This window comes from Mytilus trossulus, chromosome 9, assembly GCF_036588685.1.
Source record: "Mytilus trossulus isolate FHL-02 chromosome 9, PNRI_Mtr1.1.1.hap1, whole genome shotgun sequence".
Lineage (NCBI taxonomy): Eukaryota > Metazoa > Mollusca > Bivalvia > Mytilida > Mytilidae > Mytilus > Mytilus trossulus.
Genome location: NC_086381.1, coordinates 13,629,113 through 13,651,835, shown reverse-complemented (window position 1 = coordinate 13,651,835; position 22,723 = coordinate 13,629,113). Strand labels below are relative to the sequence as shown.

At 33.2% G+C, this 22,723-nt stretch overlaps 1 protein-coding gene across 1 annotated transcript; it reads right to left on the bottom strand.

The window, feature by feature from the left end:
* Positions 1-1,302: 1,302 nt before the first annotated feature.
* LOC134684309 (complement C1q-like protein 4) lies at positions 1,303-18,941 on the bottom strand. The gene is made up of 3 exons (XM_063543596.1): positions 18,822-18,941; positions 2,773-2,878; positions 1,303-1,760 (listed from the first exon to the last, which is right to left on the bottom strand). Exons 1-3 carry the CDS (start codon positions 18,939-18,941, stop codon positions 1,303-1,305), a joined length of 684 nt encoding a protein of 227 aa, XP_063399666.1.
* Positions 18,942-22,723: the final 3,782 nt, after the last annotated feature.

The window sequence follows — 22,723 nt, the reverse complement described above, 5'->3', positions numbered from 1 at the left end:
AACTTAAGTTTTATAATAAATACTATCCATTTATAGTTATAAAAAAAACACATGCATTTTTTTCTAATTTGGGGTTTCTTATGACTCTAACTATAGAGTCTGTAAGATTTTACGGGATTAGTACTATAAAATGAATTCTTGATTGAATTTTTGATATACATATGAAATTAAATTATCTCCACTTGATAAAAAATAATAAACTTCTAATGTGTATACATATAAAACTACATGTAAATCAAAACGAATTTAAAGTATTAGTTGGCATAGCGAAATCTTGATATAAGAAAACGTGTATGCAAAATTAAAAAAAAGTGATCAATCTCATAGGTTTTGTAACTGGAAGATATAACAAAATGTCATGCCACACACAAAAAACTTGTAATAGATACAAAGTTCTGGACGATCAATCCAATTTCTTTTCATTTTGTAAAATGAATATTGATTAAAGACTTGTAGTTTGTAATAATTTAAACACCCAATATGTTTTTCCAGATAATCAATTGGAATATATGCTTAATCCAAATACTAGCTGGTTGCTTAATCTTGAAAACAGCAAAAGAAAGTGAATGAATAAAGGCAATAGTAGCAGTATACCGCTGTTTAAAAGTTTAAAACATTTTTGGTTTTCAATCGCTGGTGATTATTTCTTTGTATGCAGTGAAATGGTACATGTATGTGACATTTAATTTTAGAATAGAACAGTTTCAAACTTTACTCATGCTTGTGGAAAATGATTGTTTAACAAAGACTAGCAGGCGAAACAATTAATAGCATTACCCCCAGGTTGACTATTCCAAGGCAATATGTCTGTTCTTCGTGTGAAATTCATTTATATAGTGGAAAGGGCAATTTGATCTAAATATTTAACTTCTCAAACTGAAGGTCCATTCTGATTAAACCCATCAACGTACTCCTTATTATCAATTGAAAGGATAAACGCCAAATTTTAAAAACAAAACAACAAAAACAAATTGACAGAAGAGGGCTACCTCGTATTTTGGCCTAAAAGGTCCTTATTAATCGTCGATTCATTTTAAAGGACGATCATGCAAGCATGAACATTGGTATGGGTGCGGTTAAGGGGTTGGGTTTAAATTAAACAAATTGTGAAACATGCATATAAGTTATTTAGCAATTCTTTATAAAAGAACCTATCATATTTAGTTCGAAAAAACCTCGAACGCGTTGATATCTATTGTCAAAACAATAAATCAATTCTAGGCAAGCTATTGTTTTCGCGAAGAAAACATTGTAACAAACATAACACGGATTGATAGTATACATTTATTCAAATCAAACTGATTAGTTCAGTAGCCATCCAGAAAATGTTGTTCTACCATATGTATTAGTGTGTATATTACCAACTCCTTTGTATTTAGAATGGGTACGAACGTAAACAGTATCGCCCTTCGACACATTCACAACAACAGTACTACTGGAAGTGTTGTCATCGTTTTGGGCGTTATGAAAGGAGGTTCCATTCACAGAATTATTAATCATTAACTGTATTGAATGATACGCAGAGTACAATCTAACAACCAACACAAAAACGTAAGTGCCTGTCTTTGGACAGGTAAAAACACCAGTATTGCTGTTATATCCATTACCCTGGTTTGTCGTGGGCACATCAAATATCAGTCGTCGACCACTCGACGGGTTTGGTATCGGTTTTGATATATAGGCGTAAAATGCAATTACTGTTGATTTGGGTGTTTCTTGACCATTTTTACCACGGAAGTTTACAGTGACATCATACTGACCTGAAATTATTTTATAAGTGTTTTATTATGATATTTTTTAAATGAAATGAATTAAATACTGCATAATATTTCTCAGGGAATGCACTTTCGTCACTGAAGACGTTGATATGAAAATAAATGCAAGCACGTGTATGTGTAGTAAGATAACTAAATCCTAAAATTATTTGTTTTTCATTCACAACTGTCGTCTATAAAAATGGCAGAACTAATGAAGTAGAATAAACACATTCAAAAAGGTTTTGAAAAAATTGAAATAATGTCGAGCAGCTTATATTATGAAATCCAGATGATGATTCGTATTGAATTACATTTTATTATTTCTCATTACAGAAACAATTTTCCCTTATTAAATTGGAAGAGACGATAATAATTTTAGGTCAAACGTATCAAACTTGGTTCAAACATTACGACAGGGTTGGCGATTCCGGGTGCAGACAGCAATACAAGGTCAAACTTATTCGACTGCACAAGGACTATCTATGCAGAGCGATAGAGGAAAAGGGAATATGAATGCATAGACTTTATACCGCAACTAACTTTCAACTTACAAATTACAACTTCCATGTGTCGCATTTGTTTAATTGTACTAAAATGTAACGGATGTATTGTCTTCAAAAATGTCTACTGTTAAAATTAAATTATATTACATATTCTTATAAAACTTCTTACAAAAAATCATTGTGATTATTTTCTAAATATAGTAACACAGCTATATTTTGTGCAATGTCAATTTCACCATGCCATTTTAAAATGAATTTACAATTAAAAAAGCTATCAATGTATTAATTTAAGTTGCAGTATAAAAACAATATTAGGTCAATGTCAAAAAAAGATATTCTTTTTGTACCCGGCACAAAACTGGGGAAAGGCTCGGTAGAACCTCGGTAGAACCTCACCCTTTCCCATTTTCTCAGCCTCATTCAAAAAAGTATATTGATAGCTTGATTCTAGTAGTACCTGCTTTATATATTATTTATGGTAATAATCTAGACTAAAAAGTTTAATAACTTACCGTCTTCTGTTTGGCACGAACTCGTCGCGCCTGCTATAGTTACCACATAAAAGATGGCTATCAAAGGAATCATTATGTCTGTTAGAAATATAACGGCTGAAATATTCTGGTGTGATATATATCATGGAACAGCTGTATATATGCATGATAACATAGCATGTAAAGTTTGCGTTTTTATTCTATGAAATTTGAGACAGAGAAAAAAGTTGAAAATATAGATGACCAGGTTTAATACAAGTAGAGTATCGCATTTCAATAACATGTTGTTCCTCTGGCTATTCCTGGAACAGTTGTCACTGGATTGAAACTTTCATGATCTATTTAGATTTAAGAGGCCAAAAAAGGACTTTTAATTTGCTCATCTTAGGTTAAAGAAAATCAAGGTGATGAGGTATGATTGTCAATTAGATTATCATCTACCAAACACCACAGATCAAGGTCCAAAATAAATGAGTTGGAAATGCTTGGTTGTACTAGGCTACTTATGAACACCTTCAAATAATCATAATGCAAATTCATTTCTCTTTTAAAAAAAAAACACAAGTAGACCCTCGGATTAAGCGATATCAACAGCTTAGGAGCTGATGTGTTTGCAAATTTATTTCTCCTACAAAATCTTATTATAACTATGTTCTGTATCAAATGTTTTACTGCCTGCAAATAAATTCGCTGCTGTTCTATATCCGTACTACCTATAGTTGCGTTAAATGTATTTTTAATACTTCAGTGTGTCAATGCATAAGCCCTCCTCTCTATAGGCGAGTGACTTAAACCATCAAATTAAATTTTTAATGCACCTACCTAACACACAGCTAAATTATATATCATTTTAAAGCTACACATCTGTACTATCTGTTTTCCCCGGTCGTAAAAAAATCGTACGGTGCAATTTCCGTCAAATCGAGATCAAAGGCCAAGGACGAATAAGTGCATATTTCCGAAGATGCCAGCCTGATTGCATTATATGACTTTTATATACTAAATTCACATATGGAAACAATTTAAACTTTTAGCAGAGAGATTACCAGTCATTATTCAAATGCATTTTTTAATATTTAAAGCGGGTTTTTGACAGAGAGCACATGTTTCCTGAAATTCGAGTAAAAGTTAACAAAATGTGTGAAAACACAATTTTTTCTTTCTGGTGCAACTGCAACTCACTTTAAACTAAGTAAAACCCTGTAATGACTATCAAAGAAGTTTTTTACATCATAAAATTTCCTAAAATTATGCTTACATCTTATCAAACAGCAAATCATAACAACTCATACAGTTGCCCAAAATACCGCCATCTGCAAAAACTCTGCTTTTCAGCATTTCTTCCTATTCAAACATTGTATGTGGTCAATATAAGATTTAATAAACAAATTCTTAAGAATTTGAAAGATTTAGAGTAAAAAAAAATATGCGCGAATCATCTTATTAATGATTGCTTGAAATAAAGGGGTTGAAACTAAGAGATTGCAATCTGCATTATAACTACCAGTCTGAAATAAACATAGTTTGACCTTTCTAATTGTTTGATTTGTAGCTTCATTATAAATATTGATGTAGTAAAAAAGACCTTTTTATTTATTTTATGTGAATTGAAAATTTAGACCAAAATGAATAATAATAGATTGATGAAAATTGAAATTTCAAAGTTCCATCGATGTCACCAAATTGCCGTCATCTCTGCCGTGAATGTCACCAACCAAATAAGGCTTGGCACCGAGTTAGGTAATGCATGAGCTACAAGACGGGTAAAGAGAGCAGTGGTGTAGTGGTGAGGGTATCGAGCTACTAACACAAAGGTTCCTGGTTCGATTTCCGTTCCATGATGAAAATTTCAGGGACTGAATTTTCGGCTCTTCCTAGACACCATTTGTGAGTATGGTCTTAGGGAAACAATGAAAGTCCGTCGGAAGTGGACGATAAATGGCTGACCCGCGTAAAAAAAGAGCCATATCTCTTGTACGTTTAACACACGTTTGTTGATTTCGAAAAGTGGCAGACTAATGCCGCTACAAGGCAGCACTTGCACACGCAAAGTGGAAAGAGATTAATTTAAGTGGCAAAACTTGTTTCCCAATCCACTATTAATGAATATGTTTAAACTAATACGGTTGTCACATGTGGAACATATTCTGCCTACCCTTTTGGAGCCCCTGCATTCACTCAAAATATTTTGGGGGCTTTGTGTTACTCAATCTGTAGCTTTATATGTTGTGTTTTGTATACTGTTGCTTGTCTTGTTCGTTTGTTGCCCGGCTTTGTCAGTTTGTTTTTAATTACGAGTTTGATGTCCCTATGGTATATTTCGTCACTTTTCAAGAAGTAAAATCTTTTAAAATAATAGATCAGTGTAGCTAAATGTATCATGACAACGATTTGGTTCTATTATATATCACCGTGAGCAAATTAAGTTACTTAGTATTTTCGCGTATATTTGTCTTATTGAGTTCATCTTCTTCACTTTACTTTGAAGTGATTTTTGGCCGATTTTCATTACTGCAATTTAATGTCTGTTAAGTAAAACAAATACCAAAGAAACAAACAACATCTAAAACCATGAATCAAATAAAGCAAATTAAACCTATGAACAAAAAAAATAAAGTCCAAGAGACGAACAACAGCCCATAAAACACAGCATACCATGAAAACGATCACTCCAAAAATAGCAAATGATCTTATAAGGTCAGGAAGGGTATTTAACTTTTTTCATTTTGTTATTATACACTGCTTATAATGTTTTACATGCACAATGACATGCTTTTGTATTTTGAAAGCTTATGTGCAAAAATATCAAATCATCTTTTATTCAAATAATTAAAGAGATTAAACTTTTAAACATTAATATGATTTAATATAACACGATTTTAAACTAAATAAGAAACAACCGCATTCTATTCAGTTCGTTTACATCCCGCTCTAGACAACCAAGTGTTTCTAACCAAGGTTATTTATTTCAATGTTGCATACGATATAGTCGCAAAGTCATGTTTGCATTTTAACATAATTACAAAAAGAAAAAAAAGTTTGAATTAGTTAAAATCAGTTTAACCTCAATTTCCTCGCATATATTATGTTCTAACTTTAAATATCCCTTGTTTTATTATGAAATCTCATTCTCCTTCCTGATATTCACAATTAGCGATGTGCTATTTTAACATAGATTAACAAAATGATCGCTATTTGAAGATGGTAGATTTTTGGGCAACTGCAAACACTTCAATAGAAGGCTGTTCCATGAACAAAAGTTAAGAATTACATCTTAAAATTACAAAACAAAGTTTCTTGACCTGAAATATATATATTTATCTATTTTTTAGCATAAAAATATCGATTCCCGAAGCTATATTTTGCTTTTTGAATAATTTTTCTTTTTTTTACGGATTTGTGATAAATTTCAATTTTCGTGAAATTTTGCGCATCGAATATTTTTTTTTTGTTTGATTTGGAAATTATTCATCATGTTTCATAAAGTTCATATGATCTTTTGAAAAATTTTAGGGTACAAGAATTAGAAAATAGCGTTTTATTTAATAATCGCAAAAATTGGAATGTTTTTTGCATGACCTTTGACCTTGATTTAACAAAAAATGCACCGTACGATTTTTTTACGACCGGCCAAAAGAGACAGTACATATTATCAGCTTTCGAATGATATATAATACAGCTGTGTGTTAGGTGGGTGCATTAAAGTCGTTAACTAAGCGTATTTTTGAAATAAGTCACTCGCCTACTATAATATCACCAGAAATTATTTTGTTATATTTTAAAAATTATTTGGATCACGATGTCATTATTATCTTGTTTCGGAATAGACAAATTTATTACAAAATGTACATGTAGTTGCATTTCATCAATTGTCATTGTTTCCATAGAATATGTTTAGAAAAGCGAAATTTAGTGTATTATATTATTGTCAAAATACAAACAAAAGACAAAATCACAAAAAATACTGAACTCCGAGGAAAATTTACAGTAGAAAGTCCCTAATCAAATGACAAAATAAAAATAACTGTTGGTTACTTTCTGTGCATGGGAAATATTATATTGCTATATATATATATTAGTCAGTGTCTTTATTTAACCAATCTAAGTGAATGCCTAATCATGCTTTATTTTACAGAATTTATTCAGTACATGTAAGTTTATCAGACACAAATAAGACGATGAACGCAACAAACCAATTCAAGCCGTTAATTCTTGCAGAACATTATTGAATCAATCTATTAGTATGTCTGCGTCAGTAACAATTATAGGATAAGTCAGCAGGAAACCTATCGTTGTTATCACTCTTCTCTCTATATATATGTATGTCATTAATGTATTCGTTCTACATTTAGCCGTCTCCTTCGATAACACAATTTGTCCTAAACTTTAGAAAACATCAGTTACTGTGCATTCGTTCAGAACAAAATTCTGATGTTTATAACTATAGGAACCAATTAGCCCTTTCAAAAGGAATATGCACAATTTAATCCAAAATTGAAAACATAAATATAACATTTTGACATTGTTTGGGGGGGCGGGGGGGATATTGGTGCTGAGATAGGTATGTTCTGTATTGAACGAATATTTTAGCGTAATTCAAAATTTGAATGATCGCTTATACTTACATCTATAAATTTACGAAGAAGGTCTACTGACATCAAAGCTTTACGACTATAAAGATGATTGCAGCTTCCCAGTTGTTAACTTTTCATTTCGATGTAGCATCATTCCATCAGAGCCTCCATTTAGAGCATATATTTCTAAGTTGATACGATATTCCGGGGTTTGTATTTTCTATCATGGTTTCACTGAAAGAGAAGCTTTTAAACCAATAGTTCCAAGTGGTGTATCTGTTTCGGATGTTGTTCTGTCTTTTTTCTTTCTATGTTGTGTTGTGTGTACTATTGTTTATCTGTAAGTTATTTTCTCTTTTATGAATGTATTGAGCACTGTATATTAAACATCAATATTTGTTTTGTCGTGTATAGAGCACAGTACATTTAACGTCAATATGTGTTTAAAAATGAATAGAGCACAGTACATTTAACATCAATATTTGTTTACAAAATGAATAGAGCACAGTACATTTAACATCAAGATATCTAATACTTCAATAGCTACAGTCGTCTACCACTCCTGACCATTATTGGGAGATGATGATGACTTCCTGCTTGTCTGTGATATGCATACAGTATTTCTCTCGTTAACATACTTTAATGATGTCTATCCATATGGTTAATGAAGGCACGATTATTAGTCAGGGACAAATAGCTAAAGCCAGTCATTTTAAAAGGAGGGTCTAACTGATGGGTAAGAGAGAGATAATGCTTCAACCATATGTCCCCAGTTTAAAGTATTGATCGTCAAAACAGGGAATGAGATCCCCGGACCCCCCTCCCTGAATCCGCTACTGTTAATCCTAGACACATGCTTATTTTATTAGTAGCTATTCGATTTAAACTAACCTAGCTGTCAGTAAATATGAGTACTCTTAGATATGTGCTATGTGTCTTTTTAGTTTTTATGGGTGTATATATACTCTGCCACGTACAGTGTGTGTTAAATATCGATCTAATTAGTTACATTTGGCAATCTATTTTTCAAAAAAAATTCTTCTTTCATACAGTTGTCCCACTCTGAAGAATCTACAAAACTGTATTTTGAAGTTTGTTTACACCTGCTTGTACAATTTTTGAGATTAATTTTTGATCAATCAAATTTTTTTTTTAGAGTAATGAGCTGGTTAAAGTCATTCAACAAGACATTAAAATTGCGCATTGACCAAACATGACTCTGACGCTAAATGAAAATGTCACATGCGTTTGTTATTTTGATAAAATGTCACCATCAATGTTCATATATGAGGGAAATTAAAAGCATCATTGTGAATTTTCTATGTTGTTTTAAACATTTGAAAATATATTTAAATACAATTCGAGGATCCTTCCAAAGGAAAAAATGATAGCTAACTTAGGTAACAGTACCGACCAGATGACTAGAAGATTTTAGTATTTGGTAACATTCACCATTAAATGTATTTGATATAACTTATAATAGCCACTAGTCTATTAAAATCAAGAACTGTCGTTGAGTAGTAGATGACGTATTTAGCTAACTTATCATTCATAAATATAGAAAATATATAGAACGGATTATTTGCCCATTAGCAACAAAAATATAACGATATATTGATATTTAGATAATTGGTTAGTACATCTATCAAACTGAACTTGAAATAAAAGATAACATAGAAACAGTCTGCTTCACAAATTCATGACACTTGGTATTTTAAAAAGGTGAATGACTAAATGAACTCATGGTAGAAACCAGGACCAATTCCTTTATATACGCCAGACGAGCGTTTCGTCTACAAAAGACTCATCAGTGACGCTCGAATCCAAAAAAGTTCAAAAGGCCAAATTAAATACGAAGTTGAAGAGCATTGAGGATCAAAGTTCCTAAAAGTGTTGCCAAATACAGCTAAGGTAATATATGACTGAGGTAGAAAAGCCTTAGTATTTCAAACAATTCCAAATTTTGTAAACAGTTAATTTTTAAATATAACCATATCAATGATAGTTCATGTCAGCACAACAAGTGCTGACTACTGGGCTTGTGATACCCTCGGGTATATAAATTTAATGACAAAGAAATTGTGAATTACCTTTTTTAGTTTATAATCAAGATTGCAGCAAGAACCTGCATATGAAGTAAATACCTTCTAGTTACAAACTAAGTGTAGTGTATCATTAATAAATAGTTATTGCTTACAAAGAAGCAATTTGTTTGATAAAGGGGATCTTCATGGTAAAGGTGCAGTCATATCTTTTCGAAACATTTCGGACGATTTTATCATTTGGTTCACCTTTTTTCGTTAATGTCATGACTGAATTGTTCATGACATGGAAATATGGGGTAAACATTTTGTGACAGCAACCCATGACATTGCAATCAAAGGTAAAGGACAATGAGCTGTTGATTTGGTAGAGGTTAATTTTTATTATTATTTTTACCCCTTGACAAAGAAGTTTCATATATGTAAGGAAGAATTACAGGAAAAGAATAATTAACCGTTTGCGATCAGGATGTGTGGAAAAGAGGGATACCAAAAAGACAGCCAAGCTCATAAATCTAAAATAAACTGACAACGCCATGGTAGAGTTAAATGGAATCAGTTTTTTTCATCAACCTTGCCAACATTGTATCAATCTTAACCATTGATAATCGTCTATTCATAATAGAGACTTTTTGTTTTTAATTTCCCAAACTCGAATGAGTTAAAATAGTATTTTACTAATCTTTAATTATCTTATTGTCTCTCAAATCGGGGTCAGTTTAAGAATATCTACTTCACCTATCTCTCTTCCATTGTTCATTTTGAAAAGAAAAGAAACCTATTATGCCATTCAAAGACATATGGCCGGCATTCTCAGATCATTAAGTGATAAGTTGTTATTAAATAGTCACTGCAATAGCATAACATACTTAAATCGCAACTCTTCAATGCACAAATGAAATTAGCAACAATAATTAATCAATTTTAAAGATGAGCGCGTTTTAGAATTGACGTGGTATATATTTAGAATCAATTATGAGAAAAGCCATTCTGGGTTTCTATAAGGCCATTCTGTATTAATTTGCATAAACCAGTTTGCGATCATGTCGTATTATAACATCAGAGAGATCAGAATGTATTGACTTTTTGTAACTATTCATCAGAAATTGCCTAATTAAAGCTAAATAAGGTAAAACAGATAAAGAAACCAAATTAAAGAAAATTAGTGATTTAACTTACACCTACAACGTTTAACTCTCTATCAGTTGTGTTATAGTTACAAATCGTCTATAGTTCGAAAGGTTGTCAGTGACTAGCTCAGAAGTCAACACTTGTGTGGTGACATATATTATCATTGATATAGCCGCAATAATGAAATGACTGTCATTGAAACTTTGCAATATTCTAAATACTACAGTTTTCTACCTAATGAATAAAGCTGCAATAGGCAAAACATTTTGGAATTTTTGGTCCTCAATACTCTTCAACAGTTTGTTACTATTCATCAGAAATTACTTATTTAAAGCAATATAGGGTAAAACAGATAAAGAAAATTGAACATACACCTACGATGTTTTACACTAAATGTTTTAATTACGGATCGTCTATAGTTGGAGGCTACAAAGTATATAAAATGATGGAAATAATAAAAAGAAAGTCATTCATAAATCGTCACTTTTCAAATTGAATTTATATATTGTTTTCATATAAAGTATTGACAATATTCAGTCTTGACATATTTTCTTGTATTAAGAAAAAAAATTAGAAAATTGGGATTTTCCCCAGCTTAAAACAACTGCATAGATCTGCATATTATATCCCAAATATATAGCGGAGATGATATAACTAATGGTTTAACGAATTGACTCAGATTATAGAGCAAACATCAAATACCAACAGAACCAAAAACTAAAAACGACCAAAATATGAATACTTATAAATATGGCGTTTATTATCACTGAACTAGTATATATTTGTTTAGGGGCCAGCTGAAGGACGCCTCCGCGTGCGGCAATTTCTCGCTCAATTGAAGACCTATTGGTGACCTTCTGCTGTTGTTTTATCTGTGGTCGAGTTGTTGTCTCTTTGCCACATTCCCCATTTCCATTCTCACTTTTATTCACTTTTATTCAATTTATTCTAAAACAAAACATCTTGGACGGCCTATTCATGTACATGTATGAAAGATTCTCTTCAACTGACTTATAAGACGTGCTGAAATATACAACTTTATTACATGGTTTATGTATAGTTGACATAAAAACTACGAACAGAGAAACTGTGAGAAAACAAAAAGCAATTCGCCTGATTTGTAATCTAATCAAAACAAGTTGAACGTTTTTGCTTGTTCATGTTGTTGATACTTGTTTTTTTAATGTCAAAACCATCATTAATAACCCTTATGTTGTCTATAGTATTTCAACCAAAGATGAAGAACTGGATCTTCCATCACTGTATTGGATACCTAAACTACATAAGTGTCCTTACAAACAACGGTATATTGCTGGGTCTTCCAAGTGCTCCACGAAACCCCTTTCTAAATTATTAACATCCATTTTATCAGCAATCAAAGACGGGCTTCAAAGTTATTGTGAAACTGCCTATTCTAGAGGTGGCGTGAATCAGATGTGGATACTTAAAAATTCCAAAGATCTTTTAGAGTACATACAATCTAACTCTCTTTCATCTTGTAACAGTATTAAAACATTTGACTTTTCTACTCTTTACACAAGTATTCCAAATTCCAAACTAAAAGACAAATTAAAACAGTTGGTATTACTTTGCTTCATAAAAAAGAATGGCCAACGTAGATACAAGTATCTTGTCTTAGGGAGGGATAAATCATACTTTGTAAAGAACCATTCTGATTCAAACAAAAAATTCTCTGAAACCGATATTATCAAGATGCTTGATTTCTTGATTGACAACATATTTGTTACGTTCGGAGGACGTGTTTTTCAACAGACTGTCGGCATCCCAATGGGAACAAACTGTGCCCCTCTACTTGCTGACTTGTTTCTTTATTATTATGAGGCTGACTTCATGCAGGAACTTCTTAGGAAGAAAGATAAGAAGTTAGCAATATCCTTTAACTCTACTTTCCGCTATATAGATGACGTTCTTTCACTAAACAATTCAAAATTTGGTGACTATGTGGATCGCATCTATCCCATCGAATTGGAGATAAAGGATACTACAGATACAGTTAAGTCGGCTTCATATCTTGACTTACATCTAGAAATTGACAATGAGGGTCGGTTGAAGACGAAACTTTACGACAAAAGAGATGATTTCAGCTTTCCAATTGTGAACTTTCCATTTCTAAGTAGCAACATTCCAGCAGCACCTGCATACGGGGTATATATCTCCCAATTGATACGATATTCCCGTGCTTGCATTTCCTATCATGATTTTCTTGATAGAGGGTTACTGCTCACAAGGAAGCTATTAAACCAAGAGTTCCAAATGGTGAAGTTGAAAGCATCCCTTCGTAAATTTTACGGACGCCATCACGAGTTGGTTGACCGTTATGGAATAACCGTTTCACAAATGATATCGGATATGTTCCTTACGTCGTAACTACAATCCCCTTCCCTTTCATGAATTTGACCTACCGAATTAGACTATTTACCGGATTTGTAATCACATAAGCAACACGACGGGTGCTGCATGTGGAGCAGGATCTGCTTACCCTTCCGGAGCACCTGAGATCACCCCTAGTTTTTGGTGGGGTTCGTGTTGTTTATTCTTTAGTTTTCTATGTTGTGTCATGTGTACTATTGTTTTTCTGTTTGTCTTTTTCATTTTTAGCCATGGCGTTGTCAGTTTGTTTTAGATTTACGAGTTTGACTGTCCCTTTGGTGTCTTTCGTCCCTCTTTTAGAGATGCATTCTGAAATCCTATACATGTAGTTCAAAAAGAAGTCACAACGTTTTGCGACAATTGGTGTTATTTATTTAAAATCGACGCAATGTGGTCTTTTTGTGGTGAGGCGGCGTGATGCAATCACCAACCAATTAATTAATAAATGCTGTAATCAAATTATCAAAAGTTAATGTTCATATGTAGCGTCTAATTCAGTAATAAGTGCAACATTTAGGATTCGTAATTCAACAAGAATAAGAAGACTATATATTTCACACATGTCTCTAGCACAAATGTATAGCAATAGTAATTGCGTCACGGATGAGTCTGTTGGGAATGAAAAGCTCGTCTGACATACAAAATCTATGATTTATTATCTATAACCACTGGTTTGATGCTACTGATGGTGTAGGTTTGCTTTTAAATGGAATCCCCAGCCAAGTTGTCAGCACTTTTTTGGTGACATATATGTATGTCGGCGTCACACATTGTCGTACAGATCGGCGTGAACCAGACACACAGAGAAAATTGACAAAATATAAAATTGAGAAAGGAAATGGAGAATGTGTCAAAGCGACAACAACCCGATCATAGAGTAGACAACAGCTGTAGGCCAACAATGGGTTTTCAATGCAGCGAGAAATTTCCGCACCAGTAGGCGTCCTTCATCTGGCCCCTTAAAAAACATGTATACTAGTACAGTGATAATGGACGTCATTCTTAACTCCGAATTATACACAAGAAACTAAACTTAAAAATCATACAAGACTAACAAAGGCCAGAGGCTCCTGACTTGGGACAGGCGGACAATTGCGGCGGGGTTAAACATGTATATGAGATCTCAACTCCCCCCCTATACCTCTAGCCAATGTAGGAAAGTAAACGCATAACAATACGAACATTAAAATTCAGTTCCAGAGAATATCTTCATCATATGAATATCAGGCTCAATCCCTCCCGTTAGGGGTTTAGTATCATATTTTCATAAAACATATGAGAAGAACATAACCCGTGTCATGCCATAACTGTTTTTTTTTTAAATAAATGTGTTTAGTTCCGATGCAAAAACTCTAAAGACTAACTATATGTTAGTTGCACGCAAGAAGAAAGCTCATCAATCGTTAAACCCGAATTGCATAAGTTTGAAGTAAGTCGAAATGCAAAGGTATACGCAGTGTGAACGCTATAACTTCAGGCAATTTTTATGCAGCATACACAATGTTATCCAGCTCAAGCGTTTGTCCAGCGTATACCTGTACGCTACACGCACGTAATACATACGCTATTAGCGCTTTCAATACTCTACAGATAAGTTTGAGACACGTTTAGGACACGGTTGTATACGTTTCATGATCGTTCGACTTTACCTAAAACGAATGCAACTAGGTTTGTAAAACACAGCCCATAATTAAACGTCCCAGGCACGCCGAAAGCGCTATCGTCCGAGATACGACAGGGATGTGTCTCAAATACGTTCAAGAGACTTTTTCCCCTGCGTAGCGCGCATTCTATCTACGTTAGACAAACGCAAGACAAACGCCAACATACGTTAATTGAACGCCCGATAAACGCTATGGTACGCTTCTCGTAAGCCCAATACACGCTTAAAGCTCGTTGTGCACACGATACAGATATTATTGACAGGTTGAATGCATCTAAAGTCACTAGCGTATTGGCAGTACGCCTGGCATACGTCAAAGCTATACGCTGATGTGTGACGCCGGTATAACATTGATAAATTGACTGTCTACAAAAATTTTGAAATTTTTAAAATACTCAAATTTTTACCCAATAATATAGCTGCATTTGGCAAACATTTTGATCCCCAATATTCTCCAGCTGCGTACGTTAATAGGCCTTCAATCTTTTGTGATTACGCGTCATAGTAGACGAAGTGCGCATATGGCGTACAACATACCTGGTATCTATGATTTTTATTTACTACAATGCATAACTTTACGAATGATATGCACGTATCAATTTGCCTAAGGTAACCCTATAATTCTTGTGATGGCTTAGAAAAAAAAACACAATTTGCGAAAACGGAGATCTGCGAATACTATTTACTTCTATTTTCAAGGTAAATGAAAAAGTAAATTGAGAAGAGATATATGTACAAATGAAATTGCATGGTCTATTAAGAAAAAGATGTCAATATTATATGACCTCGGTGTTACATCGATATTTTAATGTTATCTAATTCCATACATATAAACAACATTTGCTTTAAATGTTCGTTTGATAAATATAAACTAAGCGAAACTTACAAAACTTGAAGGAATTAGAAACACTACTTGATTATCTCTGATCTAACACCAAAGTATTCGACTACCAATATTTCCTAACCTACAACAAAACGTTCAACGTACAGGGTAAAGAATGAAGACATATAATTATTAAGAATGTGCTTAGGTGATGAAAATATACGAAAGTTTTTACATATTTATGTATTTCTTCGTTATTCCCTTGAAATTTATATTACAATTGTAATACAAAATGTTCTTTACAATATATTTCGGATCAATGTAATACCTCATTTAGCAATCATATCATTATCATCAAAGAAATGTCATAATAAAATATAAAATGTCAAAACATATTTTGCATTTAGTTTTTGAATTCATTTGACAAACTCACAAAAAGAATTATTTGTTCTCACCAAACACCAATACATGTATCTGTTCTCATCGTCATCTGTGTTGAAAAATATCTTTTGAGCTATGCTCTTAATAATTTGAAATTCTAATAGTAATACGCTAGTTGATACAGAAATAACGTAACTTAAAAGAAGAAATAATAAGTATTTAATTACCGACATCTTACCGATCAATCCCATTGAAACTGTTTATAGGCTATTCTATATTTTTGCTTTGAGGAATTATGTTACTTAAAATATGGCCTCATCCTTGATGTACATTCTCTTCATACATTGTACATTAGATGTGTTTCCTTGTACTAGCAATTTTTTTTTTATAAGAAACAAATGATATAAATATAACTATTTTTTATTCTGCGTATATGTTAAGTCAAAAATATGAAAATTATTAAAAAGATCAATTATTTTTTAGCTTTAGTCAGACAATCATTTAGACACCGACTTATATCTATTTCAATTGTCCGACCTATATAAATACCTCCATTGATGTTCGGTTCAAATGCTTTATACGTTTACGGTAGACACACATCATCAGCTACATATATATAACTGTTCAATGTAGACTTTATTTTTGACAAACCAGCACCAATATAGCTTTGTTTTAACACTTTGGCGTCACCTTAAATAACGAAATAAAAAGTAATTGTCATGCTTTTATAGTTTTCCATTTACAGATGTTTTACTTTACCCAATTTTTCTTGTTGTTCAATATTTTGTTTTATGTGCAGTTTCTTGTGGACTATTAATCATGTAAATTATAATTTTTTTTCTGTCCTATGTTTGTGTGTACTTCTTGTTTTTTTGTATGATTCCTTGTATCGCGTTTCTTTAATTAACGTAGATTGTTACGCCTAACTACTGATACACAAGGTCGAGTTATAAACATTGACTTATCTTTCCTTTACCGAAATTCAGTCTAGTTTATCAAAAGTCCGTCATCCGGGTCCACAAACAAGTGGATATGTTCCGGACCATACGAGTATCTGAACCATACGCGTATGGTCATGACCATATGCGTATACTCATATGGTCCGACCATACGCGTATGGTCCGACCGTACGCGTATGGTCGGACCATATGAGTATATACTTGTTTGGTTATAAACGGGCCGGATCATATGAGTATTTGGACCATACAGGTATTTTTTTCAATAATATGCATTAGAAAGCTATATAAAAAAACAATGATTACTCCATGCAATAGACCACTTTCGAGTTCATCCGTCACCGGCAAAAACTCGTCAATTATGCACGCCTTTATGACGTCATTTACCAGATAGAGGGGGTCGCCTGTATCCCTGCACTATTTACGTTTATCAAGCGTCTTAGTGATCGTCTTTGTGCAGGATAAACTAGAAAAAATGGTTGCTCTGTAGGTACTTACTGACAATTCCCTAATGACAGCAGTGTTGATTGCCAATTTTGATAATTCAATTTGCCGAATAATTCGTACAATATAGAATTATAGTTTTCCAACCACTCGCTCAACATTGGAAGGGAAGTGACGACGCCCCTAAACGCACAAATGACGGTGATAAAGGCGCGTATAATTGACGAGTTTTTTTCCGGTGACGGATGAACTCGAAAGTGGTCTTATGTATTATTTACAATTCAGATAACATTAAATATCGATGCTAAAGTTAGTTTCCATGGCTAAGTTGTATTCTTGCATGTATGCGTAGGGTGACATTCTTCTTCTTTGGTATGTATTATCCACCACTATATTGGTAAATGTTCATTAATTATATGTATAGTCACAATAAAGGGATTATCTTATCAATACTATTTACATAGAAAATTCAATTTAAACATTTGAATTAAGAGCCTTAGAATATGTACACCCTTGATGTCTCTGAGTTTAAAGTCAATGTTCTGAGTTTATAATCACTATTCTGATTATATTATCACAGTTCTAAGTTTAACAATCAATGTTCAGAGTTTATGATCAATGATCTTCCACAATGGAGGGAGAAGCACATTTTTCGTAAGCAATCCTCTATTTTAGTGAGAGACTTTTCACTACATGATAATATTTTCTGTTTTATCAAAACACTAGGGTCAAGAATCAACTGTGTTAATAGACCAAAATCGCCAACCAGACTATTCCATGAACACGTATTTGGATTACTTATGCTGTTTATTATCACTTCCAATTCTACTATATATGATTTTCTGTATTTAAATAGAGCGTTGCACTTTAAAATGAAATGAACTATATCCTCATCTTCATATTGACAAAGTGGACAAACAGAGCTAACTTCATGTTGATTAAATTTACTTGTGTTGGACTGAAGAACGTAAGTTCCTGTAATTAGACGAGCTTTTATACCACCTCGGCGGACATCTTTAATATTGCTTTCGATTGAAGACCAGAGTTTATGAACAGTTCCAATTTTCAAACTTGACAGATTACAGTACGACAGGGTAGATTTGTTTTGACAATTAAGTAGTAATTTTTGAGTCCAAAATTTATCAATTGCTGCTTTCACATTCTTTTTCCATAATAATTTACACGGTGGGTTAATAACCAATTTAGCCGCACTGGGAAGATCATATTGCGCTAGAAGTTTATCTATGTAGGTAAACCAACTGTCTGAAGTTTCTGATTTTGTTGAAATCTGTCTTCTAAGAATTTTGTTTAAAGTTAAGTTATAACTTGTAATAATACATCCCAAAAGGTTCAATTGTCTAATATGAAGCTCAGCCGTGGCAGGTCTAACTCCAAGAAGCAGATAAGTAATGCCTTTAACTGATCTATTTGGTAAACACTGGATTTTACGCAGGAAATCAATGTAAATTTTTCTAGAGCATTAAGGTGATATTGCTTTGGAACAAATGTTTCTAAGCCACACAGAAGTCTTGGAAGAACATAAGTTGTAAATAGTTTCATGCATGTGGTTGGTGGTAAGCCATTAGTTCCATGAAAACCGGTACTAGTGAGACTGTACAGAGTTTTTGTAGCATACGAAATACGGTCCTCTATATTTATTGATACCTCATTCTTTTCTGATCTAATAATACCCAAATGGGTGGTTGGTTTAGACACTGAGACTTCCTTGTCACCTAATTTCCAGTCTAAAGATGTAGTATTTGATCGCTTAGGTGGAATTTTCATAAGTATAGTGCTTTTCCAATATGCATTCCTAGTCTATTGCGTTCTAATGTTTTTAGGAGGTCATTTATGTATGTCTTGTATAGTCCTGTGGACAAAATGCCTCCTTGCCGCACTCCTTGTTTAATAGGAAAATTATTACTAAGATGACCACACCACTTTACTCTTGAGGTTAAATTTGTATACCAAGTGTCAATTACTTTCCATATTTTACTACAGATTTCATTTGAATACAGTTTACATTTTAAAAATGGATGATCGACAACGTCGAATGCTCTTTAAGAGTCTAAAAATGCTATAAATAATGGAAGGTTGAATTCCTTTGCTTCTACAATGCATTCGTTGATCAGTAGCGCTACAAGTAATATTGAGATATGTTTGGTGAAGCCAAATTGTAAAGATGACTGGTCTAAAGGTAACCGATCTTCAATTCTGTCTAGAATGGCGTGTTCGAAAACTTTTCCTATTGTATATGAAACAGTAATGCCTCTATAACTACCAAAATCAGCAGCGTCTCTCCCTTTTTTATGAACAGGTGTAATGATTCCTGATAAAAATTGTAAAGGTATATAACAGTGTTCAATTATGGCATTAAACAGTACAGACAGTACGTTAAAAATAGTAGAACTTGCAAGTTTAAGGTGCTCAGCACAAATTCCGTATTCATCACTTGATTTGTTGTTATTGAGTTTATAAATAGCAGATTTTACTTCATCAGACGTAATAGGTGAAAAAGTATCCTTATTTTCAAGGACAATTTTACGAATAAGCTCCAAGTTAAATTGAGTATTTTCATGATAATCAGAGTCAAATTGTTCTAGTTGTTTTGCCCCAGCAAGGTCTTCATAGAATCTTGCAAACAATTTACTATGTTTGTCAAGATCAAGAATAAGTTGGCCTTCATTCATGAAGCCTTGTGGTTTTGAAATAGTATTAGATAATCCTCTTCTTATCAGTTTATAAAAGTTTGTAGACTTGCCAGATTCAACTATTTGGTTATAGAATTGTTTCCTTTCACATGCCATGTCCTGTCGCTGTTGTGACCTAATGCGTCTTTTGATAGATCTACGTTCTTCGATAATTAGGTGATTCACAGTTGGTCTTCCATATTGAATCCAATTTTGTGGATCAGATTGCCTTTCACAAGTACTTGTCTTAATGCTGGACTAGCCTTCCATTTTGGTCCCTTCAGACGAATTTTCTTAGACGGTACAGCAATTTTGGCAGCTGCAAGTATATTACCATTAAGCTGGTCAATAAATGTCTTTATTTGATCTGGTCTTTCAATGATGGGTATCTGTGAGTTAGACAGAGTGCTTTGATATGCCTCAATATCACAATCTTTCCATAGATTACGTCTTCTTTCAGTTTAATAGATTTTCCACAAGTCAAGCTTAACGTGGCTTTTATTTTGCCCACAACTGGTACATGACTAGACGAATTTGTTGGAAATTGGTGACATATTTCAAGTTCAAGAAGATTGTCAACAGTATGACTGAACATATAATCGATCTGAGATGATCCTTTACCATGCTGATACGTTGGTGCAGTTCCCATGTTTGCAAAAGTACCTAATTTGTGTTTATCTATAAAAGATCTAAAACGTCTATCTGAATCGTTACGTCGAGAAAGTAACATTGTTGCGTTCATATAACCTACGAGAATAATTTGGTGTGAATCACAATACTTCTGAATGATGATTTCAAGCAAGTCAAGATTGTCTTGATACTTAACGGCTGTATCAGAATATCCAGATGTAGGAAGGTAGCAATTTATCAAACAAATCCTTTTTGGAGAGCTGTTAATTTCTACTGCAATAATACGCTCATTACCGTCATTTAAGGTTTTTACATAGCTATCAAACTTGGAGTTCCAGCAAATCATAACTCCACCATTACCACGTGAACGCACAGAGTGTACTTTCGGGAAGATACAGTCACTTGATCTTATAGCATAATTAAAATGTTTAAGAAATTGTGTAGCCTCTTGTTGTTCATATTGCCACAACCAGTGCTCTTGTAAACAGATAAAATCATTAAAAGGTAAAATTTCCTCCAAATAAGGAGCATTGCCTCGAATGCCTTCAATATTAAAAGTTAAAAGTTTAAAATGGTCCAGCACGTCTCTCGATTGCACGGTTACATCTCCCGAATGTCCGGTTCTGTCATTCCTTTGTTTAGAAAAGGATCTGAACATTGACTATCAGTGAATTTGGTTTCATTAGATGGTACCACTATGTCTTCAATGACTTTGGTTTCACTAGATTGTAATTAGGTATTGTTAACTTCACTATGATTGTTGATGTTAGGTTTGTTATTCACTTGAATTAATTTAGATGATGAAAAATGGAGAGTCATCTCTTTTGTTTTGACTATATATTCTTGAAACTGATTCACGGTATGATGGAGGATGTGTTCTCTTTGTAAGTGATGGGCCTCTACGAGTGTTGGAGTTGGCCTGATCATTACTAAGGTTACGATTAGAATAATGTCCAGTGGGTGGTTTAATTAAATGATGCGAATTTCTTTGATGAAGAGATTGAGTTGAGTCAGTATGTACTTGATTTATAGATTGAGCAGACTGAGTGATGTTTGACGAGACATGAACATTGTGAAACAGATGAGACGGAGTAAACGGATTGTGCCCCGGATGAATGAGATTAATTCCTTGTTGATAAATCGGGTTAATAGGAGCGGTAAAGCTGTTTCCATGATGAAAGTGTGAATATCGATGCTAAAGTTAGTTTCCATGGCTAAGTTGTATTCTTGCATGTATGCGTAGGGTGACATTATTCTTCTTTGGTATGTATTATCCACCACTATAGGTGTAATACCACCAAATCATGGTACGCCACATCCGGTTGCATACGAAAGTAGGTTAAAAAAATATTCCCTTGAATTTGACAGTTGTAGAAAATTAACCCTGCATTTCAATGCACTTAAATTTTTCTGAGTCGTAAATATGTATGTTGGATGTCTGAATGCATCATTCTTTTTTTATTTGATGGTCTTATAAAATATTTTGGAACGTTAAGGTTACATAGTTACCAGATCAAGTAACCAGTAAATAACAGTGTAAAAATTGGGTTGTTTACTTCCGGTGATGATTATTTTCTTATATGCAATGAAATGTAGTGTGAAATTTTCACTGTGTCACTGGAAAGGATTAAACTTTACACATGCAAAGTATTTCTTTGGTTGAAATAAAGGTAAATACTGTACAATTTTTTTTAAAAGTGCCAATTTAACAAAGACTAATAGGGAGAAATCAATGGTGGTATTACACCTATATTGGTAAATGTTTCCATGTGAATGAGGATGAACATTATGCCGAAAATAAGTTTGAGTTGGAAAAGATGGAGCATACGGATTTTGAACTGTTGAGAATGGAGTATGTGGATTGTTTATCATAGTATTCTGAAGATTATCAACTCTAGAGTTCAGGTTTGAGAAGGCAAGTATGTGTTGGTAGTCCATGAGAGTAGCAAGCTTCTTTTCTATATTGTCCATGTTTTCTTGTACCCAGAATTGGGAAGTCCATTCATGTTGTTAAGATTGTTCGTAAAATTTTGTGTACTTCTATACTCATTACTGGGTTTTGCAGATTTTCGCAAATTTATAGTTCTCTCTTGATCATTAATTTTCTGCTCAAGTTCTATGATAAAAGATCTAATATTATCATTCTCTATCATTAATTTATTTGGAGCTTTCTTTTTGCTTTTAATTGGTGATATTATAGATGAGATTGCACCTGATGATACTGAGGTTGTATTTGTTGTATTACAA